Below are 16,546 nucleotides of genomic sequence, written 5' to 3'. Positions count from 1 at the left end.
ATTAAAGCAAATAATTTCTTGTTTTAAACAATCTCTATTGTCTGCACGTTTCTTTCCAGATTTTCAGCTTCAAAGTTTTCGTCAGTTGCTTACTCTCACTGTAAGGGTGATAAGGTATTTCTGTTTGAATGCAACTGCATAGACAAATGAAAGTGATATCCACAATTGTTTGTGTATGGAGTTTCCTTAAAGAGACTCAAACATTACAGTACAGCGTGCGTCTACACAGACACATGCACGCGCGCGCGCACACACACACGTGCCCGCGTATTGATGTTTTAAGTTGTCTCTCTGACCTACATTACAGACAGGTTTGCTCATCTTCTCATAGCGTGATCCGGCTGTGAGTGGCCCAACCACTGGAGTATTTTGTCTTGTGGATATCACAACGCTCTGTCCAGATTGCTGCATCCGGGAGGCTTTGCGCTCGCGAGGTTGTCACATCAAAACTGGGTTTACAGTCTCTGGTTGGGTCACACCTCGCTATTCTCGTTCAAAACAAATTACTTCGCTGTCCTTCCTGTTATTGTAAAGGTGGGGAACTCCCGAGAAACTCGGATGTAGAAAGATCCGGGTATATGTACAAAGAAGTAGGAAAGTGAAGGCCACCCATGTATGTTGTTGACCTGACCGAAGATTATTTAAAGAACTGGCAGCCGAGCACATACCTTGGCGGATAGAAAACGTCAGTCGAAGAACGTAGTTCAGCGCCGAAAGACAAGTGTTATCGTAATCGTTCGTTGATGACAGAGACTAAATGAATTTCAATCAACAGATCAACTGCAGTCCTCGACCACGCAGGGTGTTTACTGTGACCTTTGACTCCGCAAGTGACTGACCCAAGAAAAGGGAAGTGTTACTCGTGTAGTCAATCCAACGCAAACCTAGTGTGTGAGCTTACACCCGCCTGGTGTGGGAGGTAACGGAAACCTGGAGGGTTTGTGAAGGCGATCGAGTCAGCCATGCCCATCATCTGCATCAACACCAATGTACCCAGCCGGGTAGTGCCAACGTTCTTCCATGCCAAACTGACCAACATGATGTTTCAGGCCTTGCAGAAGCCAAGAGAGGTAAGAACATCTTAACAATATCCGTTACTTGTATCACTTTTTTTTCTACCATCAAAGATGAATCTGGTGAAGGTGCACTCGGGACCAAGCGTGGGCGCGCCCTTCATAAACAATGCTTATTATCTTACTAACAGTAACCACTAAAAAGGTCTTAACGACTAAAATATCTTGACACACACACGAAACACTAAGAGAGAATGGCAGGCTTTAAAGATGATTAACAAAGCAGTTAGATATAGCCTTTACAGAAAAGTACTTTAATGTACACTAAATGTGTGAGAGAGAAAGTATTTATTTAATAAACTCTTGTGTTTTAGTATATTTGCATATTATCAATATTGAAACCACACAGGTAGTGTTCATCGACTTGCGAGCAGAGGCCGACCTTATGATGGGTGGCGACAGGAACGCTTGTGTTTACGCCACCATAGAGTGCATCGGTCGCCTGAATCCGGAGAAAAATCTCGAGATTACCCGGATGTTGGAAGACTATTTCATCGAACACCTGAAAGTCAGACGAGAAAGGTCAGCGCGCTCGTAATTTTTTATAATTAAAAATTAAAAAAACAAACTGTTGAATATAAAAAATATAGCAAAGAGACATCACGAACAGTAAAAAGGTACTTTATTTAAAAGAAAAAGTAAAATGAAATACAATGGATGTAAAAATCAATGTAATTCTATAAACTATCGAATCACAAGTTAAGTGTACAGTGAGCATGTCAAGAAAGACCACACTCATAATAAGAAAATATAATGCAAAGACAGTTGTCTACATTTGTTTCAGGATCGTGATCATTTTCAAACCAGTGTCAGCTTTGTATTGTTCTTTCAACGGAGAACTGCATGACCCCAAGATAGAACAAGATTTGGATTTGCCTTTGTGTCCATCAGCTTCTAAGGAAACAGGGGGATCGTCAGAATAGTTCTGTCTGCCATCTTTTGACTGATACTTTGCAGAATCAAAAAAACTTTACAGGGCGAGTGCGCGCGTGTCTGCCTACGTGCGTGCGTGAGTATTTTTGTGCGTGTGTATTTGAGTGGCACGTGCTTGACAACAAAGACACAACTTCTGATGTAAGTTTAGTCGTCCCTGAATAAATTGTACAGGAAAACAATGATACGAATGATGAAAACTGTTCACTGTTTTTATTTTTGACAAGCATAGCTGTCTGAGTGAGTATTAAATTAAAAAAAGTTGTTTTTATCTTCTGGATTGTTTACTATGTCCTTTTTTGTTTTTCTTTCATGCATGTTTCCCCCTCCTTTCTTGATTTTATTTATTATTTATTCTTTTGTTTTTTCCTAACATAAACCACGAGTAATCGACTGTTGAGACAGAAAATGTGCGGGTACGTTATCGTTGTGACAATATTGATGATTGTGAGGTTATCCACTAGGATACTGAATTTTATACACAAAAATTATGAGTTTGAGTCAGAAGCTGCAGAGACGAAGATTTTTCGAACATCGTAGTAGGTAGAATGAGCAAATACGACGGTAACTTATGTTGCAGCAAGGGAGCTCACTGAGGGTCCTCGTGAAATGCTGACCTCCGCGAAATGCTTCTTTCCCTTTGTTTCCCATTGCTCCTGTATAGTAGTTTCCTAGTGCTCTTGTTCGACATCTACCCACCTAAGAGTGAAAGAAGGAAAGGAGGAGAAGTAAAACCAATCTGTCACAAGATATTTTCATAAAAAGATTATTACGTATTCACAATTGGCGTGCAAAATAACACAAAACAGTGTGTAGGCAGCTGTAAGCCGTTCATGAATGCACAGTCACACGCAGGCTCACATATGCAGAAACTGCTGGCTGTCACTCACCTGTCAGCAGCATGAAAAGCAGAAAAAAAACAAACAAACGAAAAACGTGAGTTCTCGTAACTATAGGCAGCTGCGCGTAATCCTTGACCTCGTAACTCGAGGTAAGGCCGAGCAACGAGCAAATACTGTTGTGACTGATCTGTGAGCTCGTAATTCGAGGTAGGGTTGGGTTAAGCTGCAAGACAGCTGGCACTCGGGAGTTAACCTGAAAGCAGCGAAAAGTCATTGTTTTATTGGTCACGTGTCACTGGCAGCGCACAAAGAACTTCACACATTGGCTGAGCAAGCATTCGTGACGTCACAGGGGAGGTCAGTGATAACATCAGGGTCTCGGATCATGTTCTCCAAACGCAACAAGTGACTGGAAGCGGTGCCATCGAAGTATATATATAGTACTCTATAAAGTGTGTGTGTGCGCGCAAAGTAGACACATCTGTAGGTACGCAAGTATATAAGGTACATGTAAGTACCCAAGAATATAAAAATATATAAGCATGCAAGAACGTGCAAAGTACCTTTAAAAATGTACACGAACTCATGCCAAATACCGACGATCCGTGCAGGTCTTCTGTTCAATAAACAATTGTTTAATTCAGATATTTGAAGTATCGTAAGGTTCTGAGTTCAAATCTCCTTTAGGGGCACGTGGTTTTTGTTTTTCCTCGTCATGTTTTTGACATGGCTTGCCTTCGAGGGTTTTCTTTGGTTTCTTCCTCTATCAATTCTTTTTAAAATCTCATAGTGCGAAACTCTCACTAGATTGACCACACCTTTCTTTAAAATTAACCAACCAACCTACCCACCCACTAACCCCCACCCCTACTATCCATCAGACATAAAAGTGCAAGGATCCTTTCTGGGTAAGATTAATCAAGTGGTAGGAGCAGAAAGGTGGTCTTGAACTCGTCGAAAGTGGCCACTATTTCTACACAAAAATAAGTTAAACAAATCAAACAATCGAAAGCTTCTAGAACATACACCAAAATTATTAACCCAAAAGCAAACTTTATTATTAACCCAGAAACAAAGTTAACAAAATGGCAATGGTATATTTCTGTTCAATTTTGTTTCCCCAGTTCTGTCCAGCCAATCTACTTGGGGAAAAAAAAAAGAGATCACTTCTCTCCAGACTTAGTCACATCCTGAACAGAACCGAAGGTAAAGATTGACTAAGCCTGGCTTAGTTTTCTTTCATAAAAGTATTTCAACGGGACTGATGGATATTAACAAAAATAGTCCCCAGGGTCGTAGGCGAAATATTAACGGCGTGCCAAACGCATGGCTGTTAAGGTCACCAGGGTCACGCCTGCAAAGATTTAATGAACTTTCTCGACGCTTTTATCAAGAGGTTAGAGAGTATAATGAGGTACAGTAGGGAGCGAAAGCTGATTGGCTGAGAAGATAGCTCCACAAGACACGTGACAGCTGTTTGTTAGGAACGGGGCGCACAAACAAGGAAATCAGTCCCGGGCATTTCACGAGAGTGTACTAAAGAAAGGATCTGCTCAACACTTTAAGGTCCACCAGAGTGTATTTATAATGACTGAGCTGAACTCAGCGTAAGATGAAAAGCACCACCCCCCCCAAAAAAAAAAGAAGATAAAAGCAGACAAGGGCATGGTGGCCGTAGGGGTAACTTTGTCTTGATAACAACACGTGGAAGGCGACGTTCATTTCATCTCACTTATCGTCGCCTCATACCATCTCTGGCAAATTAGACATCTAGGAAAAATTTCTGTTAAAGAAATCGAACCGACAAACCTTCTACTGTGACGTGACGACACCTCGAGTGCAAGATGCTTTTCCCAAAATGCGTTCGAATAATTGACTTTTGTTCTAAAACAAAACAAAAAAACCAAAAGAAAAAAAAAAAAAACCCCAAAAAAAAAAAACAAAAAACAAACAAACAAAACGAAGCAAAACAAAACAAAACAAAAATAAACAACCAACTCTTCCCCTCAAACAAACATAAATATGTAAACATTCTTAAAGACCATCCATACCCTTGATATTTTTTGCAGATAAATGTTTCCATCGCAAGATTGTGTGTGTGTGGGAGAGAGAGAGATTACAGGATTAACGCTTCATTGGTTGCTGTCTCAAACACAACCTCGGCGAATCAGGGTGTCGCTGTTGTCAGGATTCGGGTACCCGGTGGGTCTGTGACTACGACTGCCAACACACAGTCGCAGAGGTTTAAGAGCAAAGCATGCTGGGACAGAACTTGCAGCTAATGCGCTCACGTCAGCTCGACACAGGGAGCCTTTCCACTTCTTACAACAGCCACTAGTCTTTGGAGTAGCCGCCACGGATGAAAAGAGGGAAAGAGGTAAGTTATGTTCTTATGTAGATATGTCTGTAGGTATGTGCGACTAGTTACTATGTGTGCAGTTATTTATGTGTAGCTATGTGTTGAATTGCGAAATATGTGTGATTTAAACGTCTTATGTTTGATTTTATTTACTTTAAGTACTTATTCGTTTACCTGCTTAGTGCACTTCTGTTTTTTTCTTTCGTTTTTCACTTTTTCTGCATGGGCTAAAGTGTTTGCAAAGAGCCATGTTCTCTGTGCGTGCGTGCTTACACTGTGTCAAATTCGTATTTTGGAGCAGTTTGTATCGCTAAAGTAAGTGCACGCGTGCGTGTGTATGTGTGTGTGAGAGAGAGAGAAAAAAAAAGAGAGGAAGAACAAATGAGTGAATTGTCTGCGAGTTACTGGTGGAGGAGAAGGAGAGAAAGAGACAGAACTGAATTTATGTTCACACAGATTTTTGTAAGTTCTATTCTGGTGACACACACACACACTTACACACACACACAAGAAGGGGGACTGCACTTGATAACACTATTCTCGGAGACCCCCGTACTCTCCCCTAAGGCGCTGTCGTTACTGCTCCCCCTCCCCCAGGTCTCTTGTTGTTTATGGGGGAAAACTGATCTTGCCCTCCACTGGTGCTTAGTTACCCGATGAGGAAAGTGTTACAGCGGTTGAACTGGTTATCTCCCTTGCCTCGATTGGTTAGGTCCCTTTTACGGGTGGCCTCGCAACACCTTCCTCCCCCACATTTCCTCCCATAGAAGGAAACGGAGGCATAGAAAACTATAATAAAAACTATCACCAATGTAAGAAAAGTCACCGAAGTCTTTAAAACTGGACAGTAAAACCCACGAACTTACACAAGTCCGCAGTAAAACCTCTCTTGGTCTATCAAAGAAAGAAAGAAATGGTAGGCAGAAGAAAGAAGGAGAATATATATATATAGATGTACAATAATGATGTTATTTCTAAAGCGCTCTTTCCAAAAAACTTTACAAAAACAATAGATACAACAACAATAATAACTGAAAAAGGGCGCAAGGTCGTCTATTCTGGAACCAAGAAAGTACTGTAATAGTTTTAACAAAGCTGTCGAGAACATATATGAAGCAAGAGGCAGCATAAACAAACGCAGTTGACCTGTACACGCACAGCTCTAAAACTGAACACGGAGCGACAAAACACAAGGCCCGTAGATAAAGAAAAAATTGTGAAGAATGCATGTTTCGTAGACAAGAAATATATAAAACCTATAATGGGAGAGAACTACAGACAAGGAATCCATCAAACGCAAAACAAGATGGCATTACGGAAAAATGTAGTGTAGAGGGGGAATCGAATGAAAACAGAGAGAACAAAGCAACAGTATAGACACCACAGTCAAAGAAGATATAGGGAATATATAACATAAACATAAACAAACCAACAACAAAAAACAACAGTTACCTCAAGCAACTTAGCGAAGGGACATCACGATAATTTTTAATTGAAGTAATTGAAACACTTGCGTGTGTATGTTTATTTAAATGTGGATACAAGGGTGTATATGAATGTGTACATGGATTTGTTAGAAGTTATTAACTTTTTGTGTTTATTCGTACTTTCCTCTTCTCACCCGCTACCTTCCTCCACAAGCACAATTTCACCACAATTATTGACTCCTAGAAGTGAAACTAACAGCAAGTTTTTTCCACCCTAAAATATATCAACGGCTGATATTATACTACCCAACCTTTGCACTTCATTTTTTCTCAGCTGCCTCCCGGGACACCTAGAGATATCCGCACACTTTACACCCTGACTTGCAGACGACTTTTGCTAAGCTGTTGATTTACACACAATTTTTTGTGCACCCACACAGTACACCTTTAAAGCCTTGCGGGGGAACGCATTTGGTGCGGAGGCTAAAAAAATTGCTTAAGTGGGTAATAGTTGATCAGATCAAGCCACTTCGCATAAACACAGGTGCAGTCACAATGTAACTGTATCCATCGTCTCCAGGTAGCCCTGCACAGTAATTCTGTTATTGTAGGCAAGAGGTTCGAATCGCTCCTTGTGCGTGACTTTACGAAGGGAGGTCAGAACAGGTGAACCATTTGTATTTTGTAAAGTGGTTGTTTGAGGGGGGTGGACCTCTCCAATGACGGAAGGCACACGAGAACCTGACACAAGGTGTCCGCCAGTCGTGCATGTCAGAGACTTCGAGTCCATACGAACTACAAATAATCATGTTGTCACTGACAAAATACTTTGATAATAATTTTGACCACATTGAAAGAATGTGGACGCAAAAAATAATTCATCTCTTCTGGATCAAAGGTTTTGTTTCATTAAAAAAAAATATTCTCTTCTTGTACCCCAATCAACTGATTCAATCAGATTCTGACAAAATTAATTTCCATTTACCTTTTTTCTTTTTTGGTCGCAACAGTTTTTCACAATGGTTCCTTCGGCGTAAAAGACGAACCGACTGGCTTCAGCCTAAAAGATTTGTCTTGCGGGAACGAAAGGGGTTGGAAGTTGAGGTGGGAGCCGGGGGAGAATTCGGGGTGGAAGGCGATTAAGTTGGGAACTCGCTTGCACTCAGGGTTGGAAAAAAATGGCAGCATCGATTCCTCATTTATCTCATTTCTTCATGCACGGTTATGAGGCCGACCGGTTAGCTTCCCTAGCAACCGAACTTAGGAGAAGCAAGGCAGTGGACCGGGGAGGGTAGGGGTGGGGAGGTGACAGGGGGAGATAACCTCAGGTGACGGACAACGGTCGAGAGTCAGCTTACCGCGGTTGTCTCGTTGCCAGGAACTGACTGAAATAGTGTTCGTAACGCATGACACGGTGAAAGCCTCGCTTATAAGGCTAATGGCAGTAAAAAACATTGCTAGGTCTTAAAGATCTATCTATATATATGCACACATGTCTACCCTTCCAAATGAACCTTGTTTTCTTCATACTCACATGTTACTCCCAACTCTATATTTATTTACCTGTCGATGCTCATGTACGTGAATTTTTGCATCTCAAGTAAATGTCTATCAATGTGTGTCTATGTTCATAGCTCTGTGTCTTGGTCTTCGTACAAGTATCTGTTTTCAGTGTAGACAAGTCAACTGACACGTCAATAGATGACAAGCTAGGAACATGTCTGTGTGGCGAATCCTCTTTAGTCTTTCTCTGAATGCCTGTTCCCACCAGCATATCTAGCACACAAGACTGATTTGCTTTAAAACACAGCTGGCTGAACTGGCTGAATGTCTGGCTATGTGTGGGGCCCGCTGCATGTGTACGTGATATGTAACTTGTCTTCTACGTTTTTGACGTAGTGGACGTACACGCCACCTACGTGGTTGTCGGTCGATCGGACTGCAAGTCATTTTAATCATTTTAAGATGCTTTCTCGTTTCTCAGCCATCTCCCAGCATGTCTACTCCAAGGCCTAACTACCCGTGTACCTGTTTACTCCCAGGCCTACCCACCCGAATACTTGTCTACTCCCAAGCTTACCTACATGTACATATGAGAACACTGCTGACAGTTCTTGTCTTCCATCTTTCTGTGTTGTAGTCTGTGCATTGCGCTGCCTCTCTCTCTCACGCACGTACGCACACACACATATATACAAAGTATGCTACACAACCATTGCCATCCCCCCCCTCACACACACAGTATGCATGGCCATTTTCATGGGACTAAAAGGACTTGGAAGACTGTGCCACTCATCATAATACTGGTCAGGTGGATCTTAGCGACCGAAAAGAATAATAACACACACACACACACCTTCTCACAACTGCACACACGTGCACACAATTTGCTTGCCGTGAGCTCAGCATTTCCTATCAATGAAGGGAAGTAAATCCATTAAGACCAGACAGCTTGTAACCATCAGTCACCGTCAGCGCAAAAGACAGAAGCCTCTGTGAGGCGATACAGTCCCGCTGCTCGATCCTAAGCCCATTCATTAGCCACAGATTGTCAGTCCACACAAAGCAGGTGGTACAGATCAGGTGACTTTACGACAGACATGACACACTCCATTCGAGTTCACTGGCCGTGAGTCGTTCCGGTCACGCTCCACTGCACTGGCTTTTGAAGCAAGTCAATTCATGTGTACAGCAAAGATGATCGTCTTGCGCAGGTGGATGTGTCTGTTGTTTTTGTTTTGGTCACCCCCTTGTCGGTGGATATTGGTCTGCTACTGGTTGCTATAACTGTCGTTGCCCGAGGATGGTCTTATGAAGTAACTTGGTGATGCGTGGGATGCTGCTTGCAGCGGGGTGTGCAGGGTGGTTTGGAACCGAAGACTGGGTTGTTTTGGAGCTTTGAGAAACCAGAGTTAGGGGCGTGGCTTAACTTCTTCAAAACTGCATTCAAAACTTCTCTGTCCTGTACTAGGCTTGGCTAGAAGACGATCATCATCACCACAACCACCATCATAACAGTCAATCAGATCTCGATCATTTCATTATTTTTAGTTCAGTGTTTACTGTACAATCGCTGAAAAAGCCTTCCCTGACATTAGTTGAGTGTTAACAGAGGAACATTTTAATAGATCTATGGTGAGTACCACATTTTTAAAGTTTACATGGATTTTTCCTGATGTAATGTCAAACGCCGACATTTTATTTATCAATGTTTGTCTCTCTACCAGAAGCTTCTGGTGTCATTTGAGATGACAATCGTAACCTCGAGTGTTAGCACCGCTTCCAACGCTACTATTGCCCTCGTCATTACCATCAGGGGCAAGAACTTACCAAAGACCGACTAATACATGTCTCGAGTAGACATTCGGTGTAAGAAAATAGAAAGATAGTACTACCTACTGGCATTGAGTTTATAAGAAGCTAGACTAGTCTACATTAAATTACCTCAGACTGTAGTAATACAACTAGACAGGAGAGGGGAGAGAGAGAAAGAGAGCAGATGAAGATAATAAATAAGCATTGCTTAAATGAAATTGAATTATACACAATTACCAGTTTACCCATACCATTTCATATATCAAACTTGAATAAAATGCACAAACTTTAATACAACTAAATATGACACTCTTATATAAAAAGGAAAAATTAACAAAAATAATACTTAACATAGTAAAGATGTTACTATCATTGTTTTGTTCTTAACATGTTTCAAACCAGTCACATTATTTATCAAAGCTATTGCAAATGATCTGCATAAATTGGAAAAGTTTTATCAGTACATGCTTTTTGTGGAACAAAAAAGATAATTAAATTTAACTGCATTCGTTTGTTTGAATTTTTTAAGGAAATCATCTTTTTCTCTAATTCTTGAAGTAATCACATGTAGTGAAATTCGTCTCCAGCATCACAGGCTTTCCACTTAGTACATTTAGTGTTGTTGTAGTCTCGGTATATTGCTAAATCTTTATTCTGGACTGGAAGATTCATATTTAAGGTTATAAACTTAAAATGTGTTACACAGTTCTCGTTAGTTTATAGAGTAATGCATTTTTCACAAGGGAGAGAAGCTTTATAATTCTTCAATTCCAATCTGTATGGATTTCATACAATTCAGAGAACCATTTGTTTATATACATGTCAAATAAACATCTGCTAACCTTGTATTTAAATCAGGGGAGATTTTAAAATTCTCCTGTTGGTCCCAAACTCATGACAGCCCTAAACTATTCAGTAAATCTTTGACTGCAATAACATAATCAGAATGGATCATATTATTCACATACAACCCTCTGGGTTGGGAAATTTGTTCTCTAGTATCTAGCATTTCTGCTTCCACAGACAGCAACGGAAATTTCTTAGTGTCACCTTCATCAATGTTTTATTATCTTATATTTTGTATGAGATTTCTAGATGCAAGAATGATTATACCTTAACATTGCGTGGTTTGTTCATGACAATTTGCATGGCAGGCATCACCCTGATTATTCATTTATTTTTTTTGGAGATTCTGTGGTGTTTATTTCATTTTTATTATTATTATATTTTTGCATAGAAGGATACATGGTTTAAATCACTCTTGTGTATTTCGAGTTCTTTTTCTCTCTCCACAGAGCATGTCGTCATCAATCGAAAACCTCTCCATGCCTCGGAGACAACGAGTCTTCGACACCAACCTCGTTCCCGCCGGGGACCCGCTTCCGGTCTGGAGTAAGCTCCCCTTGGATGCCAAGCTCCCGGTGGTACCGTCTCCCCGAGGGTCTTACACCTTGTACACCACACATGTACGTCACCATAGCCATACACATACGTTACTATAGCACGCGTCACTGAACAACACTCACACGCACGCACGCACGCACGCACACAATTACATGACATTGCTAAAGCATCAGTCTCTTGCATAGGAAGGGATAAACTGGTTAGAACCAGATGATGATATTCAGATTCTCCATGGGTGAGTGGGTCAACGGTCCGAGACAAGATATCTGTGTTTTTATTAGTCATGTGACCTGAGCCTTGACAAGGGATCTATAAATAGATCTCTTAGGTCTTTTCGTTCCATTCATTCATTTGTTAATTTGTTCGTTTTCTCCCATTTTGTCCACGATCACTCCTTCTCTAGACCGATGATGACGATAACGACGAGGAGGATGAAGAATACGTCGATAATGATGACGAAAACAACAACAACGACGACAACCACGATGTTGAGGAATTCTTCATTTCGTTCTTCCGTTGGTCCTGTTCGTTATTGGTCTGCCTGTTCATCAATTGATTAGTTCGCTCATTCTTTTGTTAATTTCTCTGCAGGAAGTTGCTCGGAATGTTTCAGGTAGGAGAATCCAAGTACATTAACAAGCAGAGATACGATTTTGACCTCAATGACCCTTTTGGTCACGCACGACCCGGTGAATACGACTCACTGCACGACCCATACCTCAAGGATTACTTTTTCGAAAATCCCCGCACGTGGCGACACCTGGTTCACAACAAGTTAATCACGCGTGACGGAAAGGTCAAGTGCGATATAAAAGAGTTCAACCAATACAGGTAAGCTATTGCAGGGAAGGGGCAGCTGCACAGGGCACAGGGCAGAGGTCACGCCGCCATGAAGTCAAGCGGAAAACCATGGCGGCAACAGTAACTCAAAACACACACACACACGCACACGCACACACACAATTTATGCAAGCAGGAATAATCACTACTAGCTACTTCATCAATACGTGAGATAACCACTAACAAACGCTAACAGACAATCCCAGACCTGATCTTTGTTTTGTGTGAGACTGGTGCAACCAGACTTCGTGTGTCACGTGACATCATTAACAGCACTGAGGTGGCTGTTTTCAGGGAGTACCTGCGGTACCGCAGTGCTACAGACCTGGCACTCCAGAAGAGTGGGCAGAGAACAGACGACGGGTGGATGGCGGGTCAAAGGCCAGTAAAAACCGAGCATCCGCGAAGCAGGGTAGGCGGTTCGCAGGACTCGGTGCTCACGAAGGTGAGAATCGTGATGTATCCCTGCACTGATCACACTTACTACCCTTACACTCCTGTGGAGCTCTTCGTGTATCTATCTACTCGAATGCAAGATTAGTTTCCACAAAACCGATTTAATTCCCTACAAGCTTCGACATATCCTAATCTGAGTCCCTATGTTCTAAAAAGCTGTCACGAATTCCACAGGTGAGAACGTGATTTTTGTCTGTATGCCTGTACACCTGTATGCCTATATCCTCGTATGACTACACCTGTATGCATGTAGACCTGTATGACTATACGTCTGTATGCCTGTGCAGGACACCGACTCCAGCGACCGCTTGGCCATGTACGCGCGTGACGTCAGCCTCGTGCAGCGCCTGCGCATGCGTGAAAACCTGCTGCTGCGCCGCCTGGAGGAGAAAGAACGATACCGCGAGGCCGACCACAAGCGGCGAGTCATCGAGTCTTGGGAAAACCGGAAATTACGTCAGCGGCGAGTGTTGCAGGTATGCTGATGTAGTCTGTTTATCTCTCTTTTAACTTGTTTTCTTTTGTTTGTTTGTTTTTATTGTCTTTTTTGTATTTATATTTTTTGGTTTTGTTTTTTTAAATTTATTTTTCGTTGTTAGTTTCGTTTGTTTGTTTATGTTTTCTTCATTTTTTGTTTGCTTCTTTTTAAAGTTTTTTTTCCTTATTTTTTTATTTTTCGTTTCTTTGCGACTTTCTTATTTTTTCTTCTTTCTTTATTTTATTTATTCTTTTCTTTGATCGGTTCCTTTTTGTTTTCTTGCTTTTTTCCTTATTTTACAATACTGTAGCAGTAATGAATACATACCGAAACCAACCTACCCAACCCAACCCTCCCTAACCTAGCACATGTAGCTACTAGCTGTCTACCCATCCCACCATCTATAGCGGATTTAACTGTGAATCTATTATTAGGAACAGAAAAACGGAATATAAAGCGCATACTCGATCATACATGAATACATGAAAGCAAATCCATCAGCATACATGCACAAATACCTTAATGAAGACACAAGTGTGTGTTAGGCCCATTAATATTCATGCACGTCGCTGTGAACACATGAAAGAGCATGCAAAGACACAGCCGCACTGATGTAGAGACACTGTATACAGAAAAGGCGCGTGCACGAACACACGTGACTGCGTGCTGGCATTCTATCATTGGTCTTGTTGGTTCTCTTTTCCCTTTCTCTAACAGAGAGAACTCCTCATAGATGTGTGTATGACAGATGGATGGAGTATACTAAAATACCTTTATATGCATAGCCATGCCCCTTTGGAAAGAGAACATGCCTGATGACCATATATTTAGGTTCAAATTACATATGAAAGTGTACATTAGCCTATAGATTGCTGTTGAACATGCTGTTTTGTATCGTAAGCATGTTTGTATCTCCCCCATGTCATAATAACCATGAGTCATTGGCATTAAAGATGTCCTGTCATTTCACAGCGAGAAGATGAGATCGACGGACAGGTGCGAGAAGAGAGGCTGCGACAGATCCTCCAAAGAGAGAAAACCATGCAACAGCAACGAGAGAGCCTGCTGGCAAAGATCAGCAACCGAGGAGGAAGGATGAAGACCAAGAGGCCAGAACAGGAAGGAAAGACAAAGTCTGAAAAAGAACCAAAAGGCGAGGAGGACTCATCCATGGAGAAATCAGCCTCGACAGAGAATCCCGACGAAAGTGCCAATGAAGAGGTCCCTGTAGCAGCAGAAGAATGAACTTGCCCCTATGTAACCCTTTTACATAACCACAGAATCATTAAGTATAGTTTACAATTATTAAACATTACTTTCATGAAATGTAAGCTCATCACATAATGTTATTTACGGGGTCAAGTCTTAAGAAGCTTTGTCTCATCACTGACTGCAAGAGATAATGAATTCCACATTCAGCAGTTCATTATAATTTTCTTTCCTTTCATCTTTTTTCGATAGTTGAATGTTACAAGACTTCTCGATGGGCTTTAGTGCTTTGTTAGTGAAGAGGAAGAGAGCGATGAAACGAGGTGAGGTATGAATAAAAATGTACAGGATCTCAACTACAAACTTTGAAAAAAGACAGGCAACCAGACATCAAACAAAGATGTAGTTTGTATCGACTAGCATAATTTTTGCTTCATCTTCTCCATGGTTCATTAAATGATGAAGAAGAGCTTTGCTATTTTCGTAAACATAGTCGTCGGCGATGATTTACATAAGTTTGGGATGAACTATAAACTGTACGATTGGCGGGCACTGTGTTCCAAAAGACTGAGCAGGGAAAGGAAATCCAAATCTTTTGCATTAAAAACTATTTTAAGATACAGGCTCCTTTGATGCTTAGTTACTGAAAACAATTTTTGTTTACAAGAATTGAATTACTTTTGATTGTTGACATTTTGTGCCGATTAAGCAGCTTGGGTTCTATCACTACCAACTAGTCTCGCCCTGCTCCACAAGAAATGAAAGGGAAGTAATAAAATAAACAATTCTTTCCCTTTGAATTGTCTCTCATCGCTCTTAGCACACAGTTCCCTGAAGGGGGCCAGTACTGAATACTTTTCGAAAAATATGGCTAATGACAGCTACCTGAGGGCTTTGGTAAACAATACTCACAAAGTTCCCCAAACATTGTGAAAGCTACGACTACACCATCACCACTAGCACCAGCAACAACTAGTTGTAGTGTGAGTGAGGGTGGTGAAGAGAAAAGAGGAAATTCATTTATAGACTGGATAGAAAAAGAAAGGATGGATAGAAAGATGGACCAATAAAAGATTTTATTTGCAATGCCGTCTGGTTTACTAGGAACTAAGCTTCTAGTAGAAACGACATGCAATAAACACAATAGTTAAATCTTGTGTCACAGAACAAGACTATCATCTGCTTTAGAGGGTGTTTTTGAAAGATTATGGTTCAGACTTGCAGCTTTTATCTTTTTACTTTTTTTTGTGTGTTAAACTCCGCTACATACTACAGTGGTGTATTGTGAGCAACAATTATCACAAATTTTGGAAGAAAAGGAAATGAAATGTTATAAAGGAGGTTCTTCGCAGATATACATGTAAAGCTGTTGGTCAGAACTACCAAAAAAAAAAACAACAACAACAAAAAACAAAAAAAAACAACAACAAAAACAAGCAAACAAATCATAAAAATTTAGATGTAATTATTCATATTTGTATTAGTTTACAATAAGTTTTTATTTTCCTGGGCAGTTATATTTTTTTTTAGATGATAACACTGTGTAAAGCATCATCTTTCATTGGACATCAGCTGCTAAGAATAAAAAGTTGTTTTGTTAAGCATGTGTGAAATAGTGCACTGATAATTAAGTATTTTATCAGCTTGTGATTAAAGTTTTAATATTTTAAACTTAAAGTACAGTTTAATATTTTTAACTTAAAAGGTTCACAGACGTGAGTGGTTGTGCGTGTTCTGATGCTGTATTTTGTGTGTGTTTGTGTGTGTGTCTCTGTGTGTGGGAGTGTGGGTGTATAAATGTTTGAAAGTTCGAACAAAGGACGTTTATTATTTTAGTAAAAGAGCAATTTTTTTGTGAAGTATAATGAGTTATTGTTGTTATTATCATCATTATTATTTGCTTACGCAGTTTATTAAAAAAAACTTGAATCAAAACTCAAGATCGTCATAATAGCATTAAAAGAAATGTCTTCTTTCTTTTTCTAAGAAACAATATACATCACTGACACTAACCCGTAGACATGTTATACCACTTTGTAAAAAGTCGTGTCCTCTTGGAAAACTCATAGTCCTTACATAACAGGGAACTCTTAGAAAACTTTATACGAATAGTCCCGAAAGGCACCAGATCACCAACATTTATCCAACATCCAGCCAACTACAACATACATCGTACATCGTGGCCTTCGTTAACATTTATAGACACTGTT

General features: G+C 40.6%; 2 protein-coding genes across 2 annotated transcripts; both read left to right on the top strand.

The window, feature by feature from the left end:
- Positions 1-448: 448 nt before the first annotated feature.
- LOC112568008 (macrophage migration inhibitory factor-like) lies at positions 449-2,277 on the top strand. Its single transcript, XM_025244990.1, has 3 exons — positions 449-1,070; positions 1,423-1,595; positions 1,858-2,277. Exons 1-3 carry the CDS (start codon positions 963-965, stop codon positions 1,994-1,996), a joined length of 420 nt encoding a protein of 139 aa, XP_025100775.1. The 5' UTR covers positions 449-962; the 3' UTR covers positions 1,997-2,277.
- A 2,692-nt stretch (positions 2,278-4,969) lies between these two features.
- On the top strand, positions 4,970-16,007 carry LOC112567996 (fibrous sheath-interacting protein 2-like). The gene is made up of 6 exons (XM_025244972.1): positions 4,970-5,225; positions 11,245-11,415; positions 11,967-12,184; positions 12,488-12,638; positions 12,937-13,125; positions 14,100-16,007. The coding sequence occupies exons 1-6, from the start codon at positions 5,208-5,210 to the stop codon at positions 14,370-14,372; spliced, it is 1,020 nt and encodes a 339-aa protein (XP_025100757.1). The 5' UTR covers positions 4,970-5,207; the 3' UTR covers positions 14,373-16,007.
- The last annotated feature ends 539 nt before the right edge of the window (positions 16,008-16,546 follow it).

The sequence above is a fragment of the Pomacea canaliculata genome, linkage group LG7 (genome assembly GCF_003073045.1).
Source record: "Pomacea canaliculata isolate SZHN2017 linkage group LG7, ASM307304v1, whole genome shotgun sequence".
Lineage (NCBI taxonomy): Eukaryota > Metazoa > Mollusca > Gastropoda > Architaenioglossa > Ampullariidae > Pomacea > Pomacea canaliculata.
Note: the sequence above shows the minus strand (reverse complement) of the source record. Positions and strands in the feature narration are given on the sequence as shown.